At 41.8% G+C, this 21669-nt stretch overlaps 1 protein-coding gene across 1 annotated transcript in view; it reads right to left on the reverse strand.

Annotated features, from left to right (window-relative positions):
• RAPGEF4 (Rap guanine nucleotide exchange factor 4) overlaps positions 1 to 21336 on the reverse strand; it is a 480844-nt gene extending 459508 nt beyond the window's left edge. The window contains exon 1 of the mRNA XM_082260932.1: positions 21049 to 21336. Within this exon, the coding sequence (XP_082117058.1) occupies positions 21049 to 21113 (65 nt within the window). The 5' untranslated portion in view covers positions 21114 to 21336. The remainder of the gene's footprint in view (positions 1 to 21048) is intronic.
• Positions 21337 to 21669: the final 333 nt, after the last annotated feature.

Consider the following 21669-nt stretch of genomic DNA (forward strand, 5'->3'; position numbering starts at 1 on the left):
ATCCGGCCATCTGATTGGCCGGAGCCGCGGTGATGTCACTCCCGACAGTCACGGCACAGGTCTCTGAAGAAACGGCACCAGCGGCCGTTCCTTCAGAGCGCATGCGCCAGTGACGTCACTGGCTGCATGTAAGGTAAATATCTCCTAAACGGTACATGTTTAGGAGATATTTACAGTACCTATAGGTAATCCTTATCATAGGCTTACCTATAGGTAAAAGTGTCAGAGGAGGGTTTACTTCCTCTTTAAGTAGGCACTTTCCCAGATGAAATGCTACTTGCCAATATGTCCCTGATTCCTAAACCAGATAAAGACCATACCTTACCCAAAAACTATAGACCAATCTCTATAATAAACAACGATCCAAAAATTTTCAGTAGACTACTAGCCAATAGACTTTGTTCAGTAATTTCTTAACTTATATCCCCTTTTCAAGAAGGATTTATTCCAGGACCACAAATAACAAACACTATCCGTCTAGCGACTAATGTAATCAAGAACACGAACACAAAATCCCAAACTCTACTTCTTTTAAGCTTAGACATTAACAAGGCATTCAATAGTGTTTCTTGGAAGTATCTAAATATCCTTCTACCAAAATATGGACTACAAGGTGAAATTTTTCACGCATTTCAAGCACTTTACGATAATCCTCATACGAAAATTGTTTACCGGGATGTAACTAAGTAACTACTGTAAGTAGAGGAACAAGGCAAGGCTGTTCTCTTTCCCCTCTTCTCACTAGCCATAGAACCCCTAGCCACAGCCATCCTATCACACCAAGATATTAAAGGATACATCCAATAACACATACAAACTCAGTATATATGCAGATGATATGCTTCTATTCATTACTCAACCAATCACTTCACTACCAAATTTACTTAAAACATTACAACAATTCTCATCTATATCAGGATTAACAGTTAACATCTCAAAATCCATTGAAATGCCTATAAATATAACCACATCACAATTCAGTACCCTAAGAGACTCCTTCCCCTTCACATGGTCCATAGATTTCCTTTCATAGTTAGACATCCATCTTACACCAGACATTTGATACTTTTATTCTCCAAAAACTATATACCATTACTATTAAAAATAGGAAGAACCCTTAAATTATGGAAATCTTACCATATCTCCTTTTTAGGTAGGATAACTGCAATAAAAATGACAATACTCCCAAAATTATTATATCTATTTAGAGCAATTCCTATCAGAATAAATTTAGTATACATAACTAACTTTCAAAAGGAAATTAACAAATTTGTCTGGGCAGAATCTCACCCTCGATTTTCAAAAACAGTATTGTATACACCACAACATAAAGGAGGCTTAGGCCTACCTGATTTCTGCCTCTATTACCTAGCCTCACGCCTATCCCAAATTGCTCATTCGCATATACCTAACTGAGAAATCCCCTGGTTTCAGTTTGAATGCAACTCTATTTATCCATACTCTCTTTCGGGAATTTTATGGTCTAAAAATATCCCACAAAAATATTCTAATCCCACTCAACCAATTAGTATCCCAACCCTTACTTTTATGGAGACTATATAAAAATAAATACAAATTGATTTAAAAAACACCACCTAACTCTGCGTTCTTAGGTGGTGATCCAAAAAAAAATTCTCCCAGGTTTACATGAAAGGGACATTTCCACCTCATGGATAAATAGTGACCTAACGTCACTACATAAATTCATTATAAAACTTCACATTCACTTCATTCTCATCTCTACAAACAAGATATCACATTTCACATAACGAACATTGTGGATTTCTACAAATTAGACATTTTTATTCTACTCATTACCAGATAACAGATATAGAATCACCTACATTTTATGAAAAGGTATGTTCAAAAAATGCAAGAAGATAGGATCTGATTTTGGAGATATACAACAATTTGTTGAATATGGATCCACAAGAAAAGCTCCCCTATATGCTTAAATGGGAAGCTGAATGTAATATTTCTTTTTCTGCTAAAAATTGGTGACCGCATTATAAACCTTCGGAAATTCACTAGATCGCTCACAATACCAAACCACTACCAAACTATTCACAAGATGGTATTTTTACACCCACCAAAATTACATTCTATTTTCCCATCTGTTCCCTTCAAACTGTTTGAGAGGATGTCCATCTCCAGGCTCCTTTTCACACATTTTCTGGGACTGCGGAAAAATCTCTTATATATAGCGTCAACTAGAAAAATTAGCATCTATCATTTCTGGCAATCTCATCAATCTATCCATATCTAATTGCCTGTTATTCACACCCATCACAGGAATGTCTATACATCATATGAGACTTATCCATACGATGAGTGTGGCCATACAATGGCTAATTGCTCTCCACTGAAAATCACCTTTATTCCCCTCTACCCAATTGAAAACAAGAGTGAAAGCAATCAATCTCATGGAAAAGATTTTTCATACCCTTTATAACTCTACACAATTCTATAACAAGAAATGAGACCCCTTGTTTAAACATGCGAAAATTCTATTCCAAACTTTAGATAATTGAGTCTAAACATTATTATCTGTATTGAAGATATAAGATACCCATCCAATAGAATTGCATTTTATCACTGTTTGTAAAGATTTACCTATTCCAATAATTGTATATATCCTATAGTTATATACCAAATAACTTTTCATATTTTATAAACTAATTCTGTATTTCTTGTTAACCGATTATATTTTAATACTCTTTGGAATTCATCTATACTATACACTAAATCTTTTTTTTGATGTACAATATTTTCTCCTGTAGCACCAATTTATCCCTAATAAAAAGGTTTGTAAACAAAAAGAAATAAATAACTAATGAACACTATTCTGCTGTTAACACTAGAGGTCCTCAGTCGCCATGCTTATTAAATTCTAAAGCCGTTATGCCATTGTTTTAAAACTTTGCTCGGTTGTGTGCCAACACAGCCTGCCTCAGTGCCACGTGTACTATTCTAAACTAACATATGTTCCCTTATCTACCCACCTGCACTGCCAGCATTCAGTTAGAACATAATCTTCTCTGAGATTATGGCAGTAAAGGCTAGGCTTATATACATTATATTACCAAAAGTATTGGGATGCTGCCTTTACATGCACTTGAACTTTAATGGCATCCAAGTCTTATTCTGTAGGGTTCAGGGATCGAGTCCTGCAGGAACGCATGTTCCTGTGCTTTTTTAACAGTAGGAATGCCAATCCCATTAGCAGCCGCGTCCTGCAGGACTGGCAGGGGCGGACTGGCAGGGGTGGACTGGGCCAGGGGACAGCCAATTTCTGCATAAGCCGGCTACCATAAGGTCTGCGCCGCAGGCAGGCTTTGCATTCTAGCTGCTCCTAAACTCTGAGCCCGCAAAGGTTTCATAGGCCCACATAGTAAGCTTGCTGGGCTGGGAGTCAGCTACCTATTGGCTGAGGAGGTAGCAGGAGGTGGGCTCCTCCACCTTCTATTGCCTCTCAGCCAATGGGTGCACGGTGTACTGTCTGTTACTTTCCGTGGGCTTCCTGGGGTGTTGTGGCATGGAGCTACTCTGCAAACTGATTGAGGTGAGGAAGGAGAAAGTGTGTTATGACCCAACAGTAATTAAAAGCTGCTAAAAATGCCTTCCTTCCTTTCTCCCTGCCTCTTTCTTTCTCCCTCCATCCCTCTTTTTCTCTCTCTCCCTTTGACCCTCTTTCTCTCTCCCTCCATTTCACTATCCCTCCATCCCTCTTTCTCTCTTTTTCTTTCTCTCTCTCTCCCTTCATCCCCCTTTCTCTCTCCCGCCATCTTTCTTTTTCTTTCTTTCTTTCTTTCTTTCTTTCTTTCTTTCTTTCTTTCTTTCTTTCTTTCTTTCTTTCTTTCTTTCTTTCTTTCTTTCTTTCACTCCAACCTTCTTTCTCCCTATTTCTTTCTCTCCCCATCCCTTTTTCTTTCTCTCCCTCCATCCCTCTTTTGCTCTTTGTTTCTCTCTTCCTCCGTCCCACTTTTTCTCTTTCATTCTCTCTCCCTCCCTCCCTCTTTCTTTCTCCCCCTCTCTCCCTCAACCCTCTTTTATCTCTTTCTTTCTCTAACCCTCCATCCCTCTTTCTCTCTTTCTTTCTTTCTCCCTCCCTCCCTCTTTCTCTCTCTCTCTCTCCCTCTTTCTTTCTTTTTCTCTCTCTCTCCCTCCATCCCTCTCTCTTTCCTTCTCTCCCTCCATCCCTTTCTCTTTCTTTCTCTCTATTTTTTCTCTCTTCCTCCATTCTTCCTTCTCTCTATTTTTTCTACCTATTTCTTTCTCTCTCCCTCCATCTTTCTACCTATTTCTTTCTGTCTCCCTCCCTCCTTCGTTCTCCCTATTTCTTTCTTTCTTTCTTTCTTTCTTTCTTTCTTTCTTTCTTTCTTTCTTTCTTTCTTTCTTTCTTTCTTTCTTTCTTTCTTTCTTTCTTTCTTTCTTTCCTTTTCCCTCTTTATTTCTTTCTCTTTCCCTCCATCCTTCTTTCTCCCTATTTCCTTCAGGCTTTCTCTCTTTTTTTTCCTTTCTTTCTCTCTCTCCCCATCCCTATTTCTTTTTCCGTACCCATCCCTATTTTTTATTTTATTTATTTTATTTATAAGGCCGGCTACAGACAGATTGAAATTAGGCCAGTTCAGCAAGATTTAGGAGTGTGTCTATGGGAAGGTTTGACCATTCTTTCAGAAGTGCATTTGTGAGGTCAGGCACTGATGTTAGAGAGAAGGCCTGGCTCGCAGTCTCCACTTTAATTCATCCCGAAGGTGTTCTATCGGGTTGAGGTCAGGACTCTGTGCAAGCCAGCCAAGTTTCTCCACCCCAAACTCCCTCATTCATGTCCGTATGAATCTTGCTTTATGCATTATTGCGCAGTCATGTTTGAGCAGGAAGGGGCCATCCCCAAACTGTTCCTACAAAGTTGGGAGCATTATATTGTCCAAAATGTCTTGGTATGCCTTAAGAGTTTTCGTCACTGGAACTAAAGGGCCAAGCCCAACTCTTAAAAACAACCCCACATCATAATCCCCCCTCCACCAAATGATTTGGACCAGTGCACAAAGCAAGGCCCATAAAGACATGGATGAGCGAGTTTTGGTGGAGGAACTTGACTGGCCTGCACCGCCGCACAGGAACTGAACTCTCCCCAGTATCGGACCACCGCCGCGCCTGGATGTGACGTCAGCTGCGGGCAGTGCGTCTGTACAGGGGCTGCGACGTGCTGTGATAGGTACACAGAGAACTCCCCGGCCTGGATGTGACGTCAGCTGCCGGGAGAGGAAGGGGGCAGTGCGTCTGTACAGGCCAGGGGCTGTGATAGGTACCTATTATGTAGCGTTACCTCTACAGGAGCAGCTTGTAATTTGGGTTGTTTGTTCTACACTTCAACTCCAAGGACACCTTCAGCCGCCTGACATACAGTACCTGGTTGAATGAAAGTCACTGCAAGCCCTTAAAGGAACACAAGTATATGTAGATGCCTTTAACTTAGCAGTCAGTTAGTAGCAGAAAATAGACACAAGACTGTTTAATGGTAAATTTACTCAATGTATTGGTACGGGTTTCGAATGCAGCATGTAAAGTAATACTTTAACTTATCTAGAGTGCAGATATGCTGAAATGTCCCCTAAAGGGGTACCTTCTAGAATTAGCAATCAGTAAATGTCCTTATGTAGCAGCTGTAAGTGGCAGTATTTAGTCCTAACGCTTCAGGCAGCTAGCGTTGGGTCCCAGTTCACAGTTGGCGCACAAGGGAATAGTCCCAGTCAAGCCTGAGGGCAGCAATAACGTTACTAGTGGCCTGTATGGTCCGTTCGTAAAGGGCTCAGTCTCTCTAGCAGCAGATAGTAAATTCCCACAGCAGCAGCTCACCAGTACCAGTGACATTACACCTCACTATCTGGTCACACAGAGAGATTAGTCCACTCCCTCCTCTGCAACCAGGTGACTCTGGCAGTCGTTAAACTTAGACTCAGCATTCCAGATTCTGCTTAGGCCAAACTGCCGATCCCCAGACGACATCATCTATAAAGAAACAAGTAGGGTGGGGCCTACGACGGTGACATCATCACGTTTTTCATCCCTAATTGGTCGGCATAATCTATGCCTGGAATGGAGCCTGTAGGAACACCACACATGCCGTTTTTTGGATACTTACCAAGCTTTTTATATCCATGCCTGTTTTTACCTTGCAAATAAAGCGTTTTATATTATATTGCACCATGAGACTGCTTCTCTTGTTTTTACCTTTGAGGGCTTCTGGAATAACATGAACTATTTATGGTTGGAGGGAGACCTTAATTCCCCATGCTTGCTCTGACCACCTATGATTTAGTGGTCAGTGTTATCTGGTAAGCAGCTTCAATAATCTATCTGGCTTGTGGATTATGGTTTCTCTTTGCTGCCAATTTGGTCCAGCATCACAGTTTCCTACACTTGTCTCTCATCTTTCACACAGGAGAACACTCTTTGATGATTGTTGGACTTGGTTTTATGTTATTATATGAATGAGGGTTTCATTATTCCCCTCTCCTATGCTACTAATTGTTGTCACTTTTTATCAATTATTTTTAGCATTGCACTTTATTTGTACTATTACTTATGGTAATGCTGTGATTGGCCTTTGGCCTACAGCTATCACATGATACATGGGCCAATCACAGCACCCTGTATCATGTGATAACTGTGGGCCAATCACAGCACACAATAGTAAATCACAGCTGTTATGCATGTAGCCCATTCAAAACATTGAAAACATTGCTGTTACAGTGATCATCACTGTAACAGCAATCAAAATGAAAAAAAAAAAACTGTAAAAGATGGTAAAAAAGAAAAACAAATTAATAAAAAATTATGATTATGATTTTTTTTTTTAACATACTGTCACCAGTCAGTATCCCTGATCACTGCCACACAAATCATATGATGATGCTGTACTGGATTTTTTTAATGTTTTCTTTTTTTTTAAATTGTGACAAAAGATTACAAATTTAACCGCTTAAGGACCAAGCCTATTTCTGACACGTTTACAAGTTAAAATCAGTATTTTTTACTAGAAAATTACTTAGAACCCCCAAACACATATATATATATATATATATATATATATATATATATATACCGTATATATATATATATTTAGCAAAGACTCCGGAGAATAAAATGGTGGTCGTTGCAATATTTGTTGTCATGCAGTATTTGCGCAGCTGTCTTTCAAACGCAATTATTTTGGAAAAAATACATTTCACTGCATTTAAAAAAATAAACAGTAAAGTTAGCCCAATTTTTTTGTATATTGTGAATAATGTCACGCCGAGTAAATAGATACCTAACATGTTACGGTTTAAAATTTTGCGACTTCTATTCAAATCAATGGGCTGAAAGTCAGATCAGTTAATATGGGTCTCTTAGACAACCATTGATTTTGACATGTAAAAAAAAAAACAAAACAAAACAAAACTTGACGTGGCTTAACGCTGTATCCAGCATCAAACCGCGTTTAGCTGTGTCAGACATTTTTACAGCTGAAACGCTGGTCTTTAGAATGAGCTGGCGCTTTTTTTTTTTTTTTTGCAGCTTGAAACCGCCTATGCCACTTACAGCTCCTTAAAGCCTATGTATGTATGGACACAAAGAATAACATGCAGAGGGATTTTTTAAGCTGCAAAAAAATGTCTGATGCTGGAAAAAGCAGCTCTAAAAACACCCTGTGTGCATGAAGCCTTACAATTGTGCTTCTAAATTGTTCAAGATCTTGATGAATATAAAACAGTACTGACAGTCACTTGTGTTGAGAAAACAAGCAGTTTCATTGACTCAGCTGACACCCCTGGTTTAGTCTTTTCTTGGGGTACATTTTCCTGAGGAGTCCATATAAACCATCAGCTATGGCTAAACAAAGGGTCTTTGACCAAGTAGATAAGAAATTGTTTTAAATCTGGTAGTTCGATTGTAAAATAACATGGTCTCTCTCGGTCTTCAGGGTTCTGCCATTTGACAGAAGAATGATAGGGGCTTATTTGTATCAACAAAAGGCTCAAGGAGGACAAAGGAAATGATATCAACATTAAAGCCAATGCTTGCAAGTCATCTAGGTCATACCTCCAACCTTTTGAGATGAGAAAGAAGGGCACCTTTTAGCACACAGCATTTACACCACACCCTAAACTTTTCACCTCTTCTTTTCTTTTATATTAGCAACAAAAAGTTTATTATTACAAAGAACGTTGGCAAGAGAATGGTGCATTTATTTAAACTAATCCCCAGAACAGAGCTAATGGAACATCTGAGAGAGAATTTGAATTTGGTTCCAAAAGAGTGACCATCTCTCCAGAGGAACAGTTGAGAGCTATGACAGGTTGCCTGACCTTCACTACCATATTTGTAATGTGGGCACTTTAAGGCCAAGTCAGTTTCGCCTTTTTTGAATGTTGGTAGATATAGGAAGCTGTTTATAAAGTATTATGCCCAAACTATTTCATTTTTACAGATACTGCTGGAAGAGTGTTCCAGGTGCCACATTTCCTGCTCAGAGCAGCAGAAATAATTTTTATGTAATAAAACATCTCCCAAGTAAACTATATCAAAGAAGGTGCCAATATTCTATTAGTTATTCCCTAAACTTTGAATAACACACTTTATTTACCATAGTAAATAACACCCTTCAAGCAATTACAATGCAGTGCTTGTTTCATTTTGAAAGTCCACAATGCTCTTCTATGATTGTAATGTGCACAGCGTGTACGACAGATGTACACACCACTGGGAACAGATCACAGAACTTCTGGGTGCCATGCTGTGAGGCTGGTAAGGTCTAGCACTCATTAAGAATTGATGGTGTTCTGAGCAATACAAAGGTGCATTTTCCACACACTACAGAGATCTACAGGCTGGTATCATAGGTTTTATATATATTATGAGGTACAAGTTATTGTCTGACCCCGACATGTGACTTTTTTTTTTTTAACTTTTTGCATTAATTTTACCAAGAAAGTCATGTGCCAGTCAGCAAAACTTAAACAGAAAAAGAAAATAAAGGAAAAAACACAAGGCGCCACATTTATTAAAGGGACTTAAAGTGGATGTAAACCCCCATATATACCCAGTGAATTGAACAGCCTCAGATGATACACAGAGATGAAACAAATCTCCTTACATAAGTTTTACATGTATATCTGCTATCTTCGGCTTGCTCTATTCTTTAGAATGTGCACATTGTGTTAGAATTTGTTTCTCCTTTTTCAGCTGTGGAAGTGGAGTCCTAGCATGCACTGTGTGACAGCTGATTGGAGAAAAGGCACAACCCCCCACCCCCCCCCCCCTCCACATAGACAAAAGAACAAAGATACTTGCAGTGCTGTGCTGTGAATTGACCAGCTCTCTGCTAATTTATAGCACCCACCCCAACACATATTTTCAGATGGTTTTATCTCCAGTGTCGGAAAACTTGGCAGATGTTTTCATGCTGATGACAGAAGAATGGAGCATCAGAAAGACATGGGACTTGCTTTGGAGAGAGATAAGTAAACACTACAGATATACCGGTATATGCCCACGTCAAATTTCACAAATGTTTATTAGCCCTTGTTAGCCATTCATATTATCCCTGATTCATTTTCTACGTATTATCAGTCTGGATGCTTAACATGTGACAGCATAGAGATTTCTTATACCAAACACTTTAGTCAATGATGCCCAGGGCTAATTTATAAAACCTTGAGCAAAGGAACATTGAAATGATATCCATCTAGACAAGGTTTTAGCTTTGGTTGCTTATAGGTAAAAGGCCTACTTTGCAGTTTTCTTCAGTCAGACCCAATATTCATTAAAACTGGAAAATGGTCGTGTTACCCATAGTAATGTGGAAACTATGTTTCCAGGTGCCTTTTTCCCTATTGTGAAGGTAGGATCAGGTGTCCTCCTTTCCCTTTTACTCAAGAAATGACAAAAAATTGACATGATCAGAAATTCCAATTATCACTCATATTATCAGTCAAAGCATTTTTTTTTTTTTTAGTTTAGGATGGCAAAGGGTTAGAACTAGTGATCGACCGATATCTGGTTTTCATTGCCGATACTGGTGGGCAGGGCCGTTGATAGGGGGGGACCACCAGCCCTCTTGTAGGGGGCCCGAGCACACAGGGGGGGCCCACACAGAGAGGGGGATTAGTGATGGACAACAATTACAGAAATCTTCCTCCAGCACCTGAATCTGATCTGTCCCTCTCCCTGCTATCAGCTTTTATCTGTTGAGAAAGTCGTCCCTCACTAATCCCCCTCCCTGTGTGGGCCCCCCTCCCAGCACTTATCTCTGCTCAGGAGTTTATCTGTAAATTGTTTCTCTCTCTCTGATCACTGAGCTCCAACTGCCCAGCCTGTATATTTTTCTCATCTCATCTTCTTTTTTATTTAACATAGTTTTTTTTTTTTTAGATTTAGCAGGAATTATGAGAGTTATGTTATATTTGTGTCTGATAATAGTGATTTTGTAGGAATTTTAGCTAAATATATCTTTAATATTTTCTTGGGGGGGCCCTGCCAGGTAGTCTGTATGGGGCCCTGCGATTTCTAACAGCAGCCCTGCTGGTGGGACGGGAGACCCGGGCAAGCCTCCTGCTTCTTGTAATGACAGCTGAGCGGCTTCTAAGCCTCATCGGTTGTCATTACAAGACAGCCGACCGTCGGCTATGGTCGCCGGTACTGGGGTGATGCCTCTAGCTGCAGGCATCACTCCGGTACAAGCACTTTCTGAAATATCGGTAACCTCAGGGGCCGATTACGATATATTGGGGATAGTGCAGATCGGCCCTCGAGATATCCACTTTGCCGATAATCGGCCGATCTCTAGTTAGAACCGTCCAGTTGTTTTCCTGCCTGTGTCTCTGATAGGGAGATTGATCTGCTTTATTTGTTCTGATGATGGAAATCTCTAATTTAAAGTTGTCACTGGATCAGCCATATTAAGGAAATCTTCTATTGGCAACACTTGCCACTGGAACAGTAAGAGAGGGGAAATCTTCCAGTGGGGACACTTGTCACTGGAACAGTAAGAGAGGGGAAATCTTCCAATGGGGACACTTGTCACTGGAACAGTAAGAGAGGGGAAATCTTCCAGTGAGGACACTTGTCACTGGAACAGTAAGGGAGGGGAAATCTTCCAATGGGGACACTTGTCACTGGAACAGTAAGAAAGGGGAAATCTTCCAATGGGGACACTTGTCACTGGAACAGTAAGAGAGGGGAAATCTTCCAGTGAGGACACTTGTCACTGGAACAGTAAGGGAGGGGAAATCTTCCAGTGAGGACACTTGTCACTGGAACAGTAAGGGAGGGGAAATCTTCCAATGGGGACACTTGTCACTGGAACAGTAAGAAAGGGGAAATCTTCCAGTGGGGACACTTGTCACTGGAACAGTAAGAGAGAGGAAATCTTCCAATGGGGACACTTGTCACTCGAACAGTAAGGGAGGGGAAATCTTCCAATGGGGACACTTGTCACTGGAACAGTAAGAGAAGGGAAATCTTCCAATGAGGACACTTGTCACTGGAACAGTAAGAGAGGGGAAATCTTCCAATGGGGACACTTGCTGCTGGAACAGTAAGAGAAGGGAAATCTTCCAATGGGGACACTTGTCACTGGAACAGTAAGAGAGGGGAAATCTTCCAGTGAGGACACTTGTCACTGGAACAGTAAGAGAGAGGAAATCATCCAATGGGGACACTTGTCACTGGAACAGTAAGAGAGGGGAAATTTCCCAATGGGGACATTTGTTGCTGGAACAGTAAGAGAGGGGAAATCTTCCAGTGGGGGCACTTGTCACTGGAACAGTAAGAGAGATAAAATCTTCCAATGGGGACACTTGTTACTGGCACATTAAGGGAGGGGAAATCTTCCAGGACACTTGTCACTGGAACAGTAAGAGAGGGGAAATCTTCCAATGGGGACACTTGTTGCTGGAACAGTAAGAGAGGGGAAATTTTCCAATGGGGACACTTGTTGCTGGAACAGTAAGAGAGATAAAATCTTCCAATGGGGACACTTTGACTTGATATACACTTTAAGACCTAGTTCACACTATTGAGGGTGGTTGCAGGTCCAGGAATGGTATCTGTTGCTGCCCCCACAACCACCCGCAGCCAAAATGTGCTGCTCTTTAAAAAAGCATGGGGTTACCATTTATTATTAATGGCACCCCCATGCATATAAAAATACAGCGCATTTGCAGGTGCAGTAACAGTGGGGAAATCACATGGTGCACCCTGTTAATGGTTCTGTAGCCTCCTGGGATTTGTGACAAGTCCCAGAAGGCTGTGGGCAGAAGTATGGGGTCACAAACTTTTGCTCAGATCACCTAGGCCTGTGATGGTGAACCTTGGCACCCCAGATGTTTCGGAACTACATTTCCCATGATGCTCATGCACTCGGCAGTGTAGGTGAGCATCATGGGAAATGTAGTTCCAAAACATCTGGGGTGCCAAGGTTCGCCATCACTGACCTAGACTATCCGGCTGCAAGTGGGAGTGGGTACCTGCCAAAAAGCAAAATTTCCCTTTAGGGGTGAAGTTTCACTTTAAGTTTATCCCCCCATTGTCACATAACTCAAGGAGCCTAGCACCCAGTTCAACTGAAAAAGAAAAATACAAATTAGGAGGGTTGATTGAGGATTTGACTCATGAATGTTCTCCTTTCGCTTTGTTACACTGTAAACAGACTTCTTCGCTATACTTATGTGTTAGCACAGCACTTCCTAAATAGAGTATCCTTTTTTAGGATTATCTAGTTAAATTAGTATTAAACTCTCAGCTTATTTTTTAGTTTACCACATTGAGCACAATAAAATAAACATTTCCTAGTAAGCTTTTTGTTAACATTCTTACCCCAGCATTTGCAGGTTACAGTTTTAATTGCTGCTGGCTCCTGCTGTCTGCTACTTTCCATAATTTCTGGTCTCCAAGGAAGAGTTAGCAGTGGAAGTACAGTCTGAAATCTGTTAACTTGGAGATGGAAGAGTAGCAAGGAAGTGCCTTGGCTATGGCGCTGTGTGTTTAACCCCTTAGGTTCCACAAGGACTAAAACAAGCATGCTTACTGCATATACACACTGATTTTACTGTTGTGGGTTTAGTACCACTTTAAGTCCTAGGCCAAGGGTCTACAAAGGTACCCCCACGTGTCAGAAAGATGACCCTCTTTTTAAGGGGGTTAACCCCCACTCTTACCTTTAACTGACAATTACCAGTGCCCATACTGCCATGTTCAGCATTTGACAGCTTCACAACAGGAGAAAGGCTTAGTCACAATTTTGGAAAAATTTGAATCCCCATGTGCAGCCTGGTCCTAGGATCTGGCGGTTCCACAGAGATCCAGGGGTCAATTTGAGGGCCAACATGGGTACTTTTTTAATAAAGTAACATGGGTAGTTTTAGTTGACTTTTTCTTAATTAGCAAAGCTGGGCTTTCACATAAAAGAGCCCTACTGCAGGCCCCCCATAAAAGAGTGGCAACTACTATGAAACTGCTCAGCTGGGACGATACCGACTTCTGTTTATGTCTTTATGTCTACTTTGACATATAAAGTGTACCTGTAATGTCAGATCAGATGTAGTGTGGCCAATCATGTGCCAACCAGCTTTCAATCTGTACACCTGATGTTGCTAGCACCAACTCCTTGACATAGGCATGCGCACAGGGTATGCCAGGTGTGCCTGGGCACACCCTAATCACCCTGTGTGGTGCAGATTCCCCCTGTTTAGACCCCTAAAAAAATTGTAAAAAAAATAATAAAAATAAAAACTACTGACACTGTCAACTCCCCAATGACACCAATCTCTGCCCTACTGACGCCATCCATTGCTCTGCTGACACCATAAGTATACTGTATATATATATATATATATATATATATATATATATATATATATATATACATACATGCAAATATGTTTGAGCTTAGGGGTGCACACCCTAATGCAATTGGCTGTGCACACCTATGCTCCTTGATAACACAGATAGAAAGCACAAAGAAAACATTGCCATATAGTGTTACAGTGGCTGCCATGCATTTAGGTATTTACGTACTATGCTTGGGATTTTTTGTTTTTTTTGCTGAATCCAGCACTGTAACCAGGAAAAGTCCTTTTAAAAAAATGGTAAATATATATAACCTGTAGTTTTAAAGTGATCAACACAGTATAAGGCTACATTCACACCTGAGCGTAGAGTTTTTTACCGCGATTTTACCGCGATTTACAGGCGTTTTTACAGGCGTTTTTTGTGCAAGCGTTTTTAGATTGAATAGAGACCAATGGAAAACGCCTGTAATCTGCCCAAAAAGAAGCTCATGAACTTTTTTGAGTGTTGGGCGTTTTGCTCAAAGCGTCAAAATGCTCAGATGTGAACAGGGGCCATTGAAATGAATAGGATTTGTCTTGTTGGGCGTTTTGAGAGCTGATCCTAGAGCAGAAAAACTCCCTAAAAACGCCCCAAAACGCCTACATGTGAACGGAGCCTAAAGGCATAATAAAGGATAAGTGCAGCTTAAAAAAAACATTCAAAACAAATTCCTCCAACCTTCTGTAGCAAAACGGTCAGTGTTAACTAATTCCAGTGCAGCCAACCATCTTGCAGGCAATTGTCCAAAAACTGGCCAGCTACATAAAATGATGGTCTGTATATCAAACTTGTGTTCACTTCCGAACTGCTTTTCTCTTATAAAAGTCAATGAAAATAAAAAAGCAGCTTGAAGCAGCTTAACGCAACTTAGAAAAAGGTCAAGTGCAGATCAAAAGGAGGTCAAACACAAATTAGAAGCACCCATGGAGGAACTTAATCCTGGAAGCATCTCAAATTGATCACAATTGCATGCTGTCTTATGCTGGCCATACACGCACAGAATTTCGGCTGTTTGCAGACTGAACGATTATTCTTCGGTTGAAATCGAATTGGCCACTAACTTACAGAATAAACTCTTTTACATAATCGTTTTCATAATGATCGTTTGATAACATGCACAATATGAGTCAGAATATTATTTTCATTTAAATTTTAACATACACATAAAAACTTTGGTAGAAACGATAAAAGTTTTCGCTATGGATCCATCGACATTAGCCGGGCACACAATCAAAATCGTTCACTAACGGCCCGATTTTCAAACTATCTTTCCTAAAACGACCATTTTCGACCGAAATTTTGTGCGTGTATGGCCAGCATAGGTCTATCTACTAAACACGTTAAGCTAGGTACACAGGAGCCAAACATCAGCCAAAAAACGGTCGGTTTGGCAGTTACCAACCGAAGTTCCACCCATGTGTACAGCTCCTCGTCTGACAGAAGCTGGTCTCATCACTGTCTTTTGTCAAATGAACATGCTGGAAAACCATCATCTGATCATTCCCCCTGTCAGAACACAATAGCTTAGCGGGGAGATCGCTGTACTAACATCGGATGTGTTAGTACTGTGATTTGTACGTTTTTTTTATTTCATTCAGCATGCTGGGTTAAACAGAAAATTTTCCCGTATATACCCAGCATAATAATGTCTTCTAAGTTCATATGTTAAGCTGAAGATGTAGACTGAGCTGGTTAGCCATAAATTCTTACAGCTAGGTCTATCCTGGCTGACCCTACTACTAAACACCTAAGCATTAGGTCATGTGACCATCACTAGAGGGAGCCTGTAGCAGACCACAGGGAACCTGGATATGGGAATGAACTCACCTCCTGGGCTTAGTGGATGTAACCTTAAGCCCCTTTTACACAGTGGAGTCTGTCAGCGGATTCTGTTTTTCTCAGCGGGGGATCCATCCGCCGATCCCCCGCTGAGCAGGTGGATGGCAGCTGTGTTTCTGCACTGTGTGCAGAGACAGAGCTGTCAGCTTCCGCTGTTCTCTATGGGGGAATCGGATTGGAATGGACCGTCTGTCTGTTCTGATCCGATCCCATCCGATTCGATCCGCTGGACGGATGGAAAATAGGGTTTCCATCCCTCCAGATTTGATGGATCGGATCGGATGTCAGCGGACATGTCTCCGCTGACATCCGATGCCCCATAGAGATACATGGGGTCTCCGTTCAGATCCGCCAAAAAAAACTGACAGGCAGATCTGAACGGTCCGCCTGTGTCAAAGGGGTCTTATCTGCTCATGTGAAGCATCAATGGGATACCCCTGTCCAGTGTGGATGGTTTGGAAGAAACCTAAAGATTCTCTAGCCTTTTTTTTTTTACAACTATAGCATGTATTGCTCTCAGTCTCTCGAATAAAGTGGATGGATAGTATATAAACTGCTTGTGGACCTACATGAGTTAGGAATTTGTTGCGGTTTATTTTACACTCGAGGAGGGTTTCCCTTTAGGCTCCAGCCCCCGCCCAGGGAACCTCTGTGCCGGTGCTATGCTGTGCTGAGATGAGTGCTGTATGGCTTTCATGAACCCTGATAAAGAAAAAGTGGGCGAAATGCGTCGGTACATAAAAAACCCTTTTGCATCCGCATTCATCCCCAATGCATATCTAACACACAGTGAATGTTAACAGCACCATTATTGCCGACCTGCCGCTGAACTTTTACTGGGGCAGGTCGGCTTTGTCCCACGAAACAACGTACCTGTGAATCGCTTTGTGAGTCAGCTAGTGGGGGGGGGGCGCGCACTTGTCGATTGGCCACAGGGGGAGCCAATCAGAGGGTCTGGTGGATCACTCCCCGTGGAGACAGAACATCGGTCTGCCAATGTAAACATGGCAGACTTCTGTTCTGTCAGTAATAAATAAATACAGGGATCCTGTGTTCCTCCTATTATTGTGTTCATCTAGCAAGTCCATCCCCCACACAGTTAGAAAGCACCCCCTAGGGACACATTTAACCCTTTGATCGCCCCTGGTGTTAACCTCTTCCCTGCCAGTGTCATTAGTACAGTTACAGTGCATATTTTTAGCACTGATTACTGTAGTATTGTCACTGGTCTCCCCAAAAGTGTCAAAAATGTCAGCAGTCTGCTAACAATTGCTGATCGCCACTATTACTAGTAAAATAAACAAATAATTAAATAAATAATGACATAAATTTTCCCTAGTTTGTAGACGCGATAATTTTTGCACAAACCAATCAATATACACTTATTAGGATTTTTTTAACCAGAAATATGTAGCAGAATACATATTGGCCTAAAATGATGAAAAAAAAAATGATTTTTAAATTTTTTTATTGGGATTTTTTTTTAAGTACCCCCATCCCTCCCTGCTCGTTCGCAGAAGTGAATGCATAGGGAAGTCGCACACATACGTAAATTATATTCGCACCATACATGTAAGGTATCGCTGCGAACATTAGAGAAAGAGTAATAATTCTAGCACTAGACCTCCTCTGTAAGGGTCCTTTCACACAGGCTTTCGGCCTTGCAGCCTCTGCTTTGCTCAGCGGGGGATTGATCTGAAGGTCCCCGCTGAGCAGGCAGATGACAGGTCAGTCTCCGCTCACTATGCAGTGATGGACCTGTCAGAGCCCCGCTCTCCTCTATGGGAAGATCGGATAAAAAAAACGGACCGATCTGATCTGACAGACGAATGGAAAATAGGGTTACCATCCGTCTGGATTTTACAGACAGGATCAGATCAGATAGCAGCGGGGTTCAGCAGACATGTCACCGCTGACATCTGTTGCACCATAGGGGTGCATAGAGCGTCCAATCAGGTCCGCCCGAAAAACTAACAGGCAGACCTCTTTGAAAAGCCCGTGTGAAAGGGGCCTAACTCTAAACAAGTAACCTGTAAAGGCATTTAAAGTACCGTAGGTTGTCGCCATTCTGCGAGTGCGCGCAATTTTAACCACTTGCCGACCGCCGCACGACTATCTACGTCGGCGGTCAGCCCCTCACAGGCAAACTAACGTAGGGCTACGTTGCTTGCTTGTGAGGGTCTAGGGAGCGAGCGTGCGCCGCCGGAGGCGCGCTCCCGCTCCCGCGTGGTCACGGACCCCCCCGCGCGTGTGACCAGCGGACCCGATGTCCGCCGGCCACTCGGCGATCGGCGGGGGAGAGGGAGAATGTCAGGCAGCTTGTGTAAACAAGCGACCTGTCATTCTCCTCGCTGTAAAGACACTGATCACATGGATCTACTATGTAGATCCGTTGATCAGTGTCCTTACAGCTCAAGCCACAGCCAATCACAGTAGAAAGCACGCCCCTAGGGACACACACAGCCCCTCCCTCCCAAATAAAGTTAACCCCTTCACTACCAGTGTATTTTTACAGTAACAGTGCATATATATAGCACTGATTACTGTAGAAATGTCACTGGTAACCCCAAAAGTGTCAAAAATGTCAGTCAAGGGTCCGATCTGTCCGCCGCAATGTCGCAGTACCGCAAAAAAAAATCGCAGATCGCCGCCATTACGCGTTAAAAAAAAAACAACAAAAATGACAAAAATCTTTCCCTTTGTTAGTAAACGCGATAACTTTTGCGCAAACCAATCAAAATACGCTTTTTGCGATTTTTTTTACCAAACATAGGTAGCATAAAACAAATTGGCCGAAAATGTTAAAAAATTTTGATTTTTACATTTTTTTGGGGGGGAATTTCATATAAAAAAATGTGAAAAATATTGCTATTTTTGCAAAATTGACGCTCTTTTTTTGTTTATAGCGCGTGATCAAAAAATCGCACCGGTGATCAAATACCACCAAAAGAAAGCTCTGTTTGTGGGAAAAAAAGGACGCCAAATTCGTTTAGGTACAGCGTCGCACGACCGCGCAATTGTCCGTTAAAGTCACGCAGTGCCGAATCGCAAAATACCCCCTGGTCGGAATGGGGGTAAAATCTTCCGGGGCTTAAGTGGTTAAAGCATGACATGTTGGGTATCTATTTACTTGGTGTAACATCATCTTTCACATCATACAAAAAAATTTGGGGTACATATTGTGCTGTTTTTTTTTTTTTTTTAATTCATTAAAGTGTATTTTTTTTTAATTGCGTTTGCAAAACCGCAGCGAATATACTGTGTGACAAAAAAAAATTGCAACAATCGCCATTTTATATCTTATGCCTCGTTTCCACTGAGTGGTACGGTATGGTTCGGTTCAGTACGGTACAGTTTGGAATGGTACACCTTGCGTTTCCACTGCCAATAGTACCCTTTCATGATAGGCGTGGTGTAGCAGGAAAGCTGTGATAGACGATTCTCTGACAACCAATCAAAGTTCTGCAGAGTGTAGCTCCACCCTGTTGGTACAGTACTAATGTGCTTGGTACTCCAACGAAAGGGTCCCAAAAAAGTGGTACGGTACGGTTCGGAATTAGGGTACTATTTACAATGGAAACGGCAAAAATAGCGTACCGCACCGAACCGTACCGTACCGCTCAGTGGAAACTAGCCATTAGTGTCTCTGCTAAAAAATAAATCTATAATGTTTGGGGATAATAGTAATTTTGTAGCAAACAATACTGACTAAAGGCCCGTACACACGTGCAGATTGTCGGCCGAAAAGATTCTTCGGCTTGTTAGTATGATGCTTCCGACAGCCGACAGCGCACTTTCGGCCGAACAGAATCTGTCGTGCAGGCATTAAAATTTTTGTATGCCTACACCAGAACGGCCGATTGTTCGCCAGTCAGTACAGAATTCGGCCAACAGACAGCAGATTTGCAAGACTGGGCATTCTCAGAAAAGAAAAAACACAGGGAAAGTTAACCATCGCATGACATCACTTCTGCAGTCGGCGGACAAAATTCGTGTGCAGTCTTTTGCACTTTTCAGCGGACACGACAGCCCGGGGACAAAAGACGGCCGATCGTTCGGCCGACGATCGGCACGTGTGTACGGGGCTTTAGCCCTCGCTCACATTGAACGCAACTTTGAAATCTTCATCTGAACTCGAACGTTTTCAAAGCCGCATTTCAGTCCAACTTTGGGGGCCACATGAAAGACATCTGTGTGGGTTCATGCACAGATGTCTATTGAAGTCGCCCCCCCACCCCCCGAAGTCGCCAAAAGTAGTGGAGGAACTATTTTTGGAAATCAGTGCCGCAAAGTTAGCCTTGCACCGACTGGGACGGTGCTATTGCCGGCAATAGGGTGCGGTTTGACATGCGATTTGACCTGTCAAATCGCGCCAATGTAAACGGGGGGTTAAAGGTGATTAATAGGTCATACAACAATATTAACATCAGTGAAACTCAATTATTAATAATCAATACTAATTACATTTTTAAATACAATGTTTGTTTTCAAATCACACACAAACACACAAATAACCGGAGGCAAAAGCTAAGCTACCACTGTTAGTCTGACCTTAGCAAATACTATTCTGCATTGCGGCCTTTATATCAGTGTATGGTAATATTTTATAGGGATGTATTACTGACAAATGACAAATGACTTGAACTGAAAACAGATTTTTTCCTGTGTACAGACACGTGTCTTTCTGCCTATAAATCACATTTAAAATATAGGAGATTTTTGCTTTATTAAGTTTATTATTTTCTGCCCAAACTCAGTTATGGCAATCATTTTAGAGCATTAAAAATAAAAATAAAACCCCCATCACAATAGGTATTAAATGATGTGTATGTATTGCGACTGTCATAAACTATGCTGCTTGATTAACAAAACAGGGTCCTAAAGAGGTTTCCTAAGAGGTTCTGCGTCAGCTGATGTTTGCTGCCTTTACAAATCCCTTCTGTCACCCCACCTCTGTATCACTCGGGCCACGTTCCCTCTGCCCATCTGCTCCAGGCATGGATCTGCTCTCCAAAATGCTAACTCACCATTTATTAGCCCATTTCCCTAATGCATACAGAGAGGGTATTGATTATTTGCCATCTGTAGACCTTGATTCCCAGGAAATAACAATAGCAAGGGCAACCGCTATACCATGAAGAAGGGCCAACTGCAGATCAGCACCGGCGCTGTCCACTGGCCACTGTATGTACACTGGATAGGAAGACCATGCATGCCCCTATCATTGACTACAGATATCCCACCATGCACCATTCACTGGTTCATCAGCATGCACTGGGAGACAGGCTATGCAGTCACATCATGCATCCACTACAATACACGTGAAGGTACCTTTTATCAAGGCAGGCAATCCACTCTGCAGAGGAGGAAGAATGGGAAGCGTGTGCAGCAACCATGTTTGGAGCAATGCCAGCTCAGTCTTGCACAAATCTGCCTGCCCAGCTTCCAAAGTACAATACTAAGACCAGTTCCTCAACTAGGGTTTGTTATATACAGATCATTGATCATCTGCAAACTGGAAGCAATGCAGAGCCCACCCCACTCCTGTATATCACATGCTATGAGCAGCCCAGCAGCACAGAGGCTTGTCGCCACCGCAGACCCTGTGCACTGGCTGAGCTGTACTCTTACTGGAGAGATAGGAGGGGGGGAGGGGTGGGCTGAGTTACTGCAAGCATTGGCTACAGCACCTCACATAGTACAATCTTTCCCACTATGGATACAGAAATACAGCTTTGCATTTTTTTTTTCCCCATCAGCTGGCAGACACCTTGGAAGCTAGTCATTTATTGGTGTACTAAGGCACGTGCACTTAGCAACAAAGTATGCTTCTTGTGAATGTAAATAGGTTTATGACATGGATGCTTGATAGAGATTATTCTGTTTAATTAGCATCATATATTTTTTAAACAAGGCTCCCCTTTCCAAAGCATCATATATTTTTAATACTAT

The sequence above is a fragment of the Pelophylax lessonae genome (assembly GCF_965119305.1).
Source record: "Pelophylax lessonae genome assembly, chromosome: 6".
Taxonomy (NCBI): Eukaryota; Metazoa; Chordata; class Amphibia; order Anura; family Ranidae; genus Pelophylax; species Pelophylax lessonae.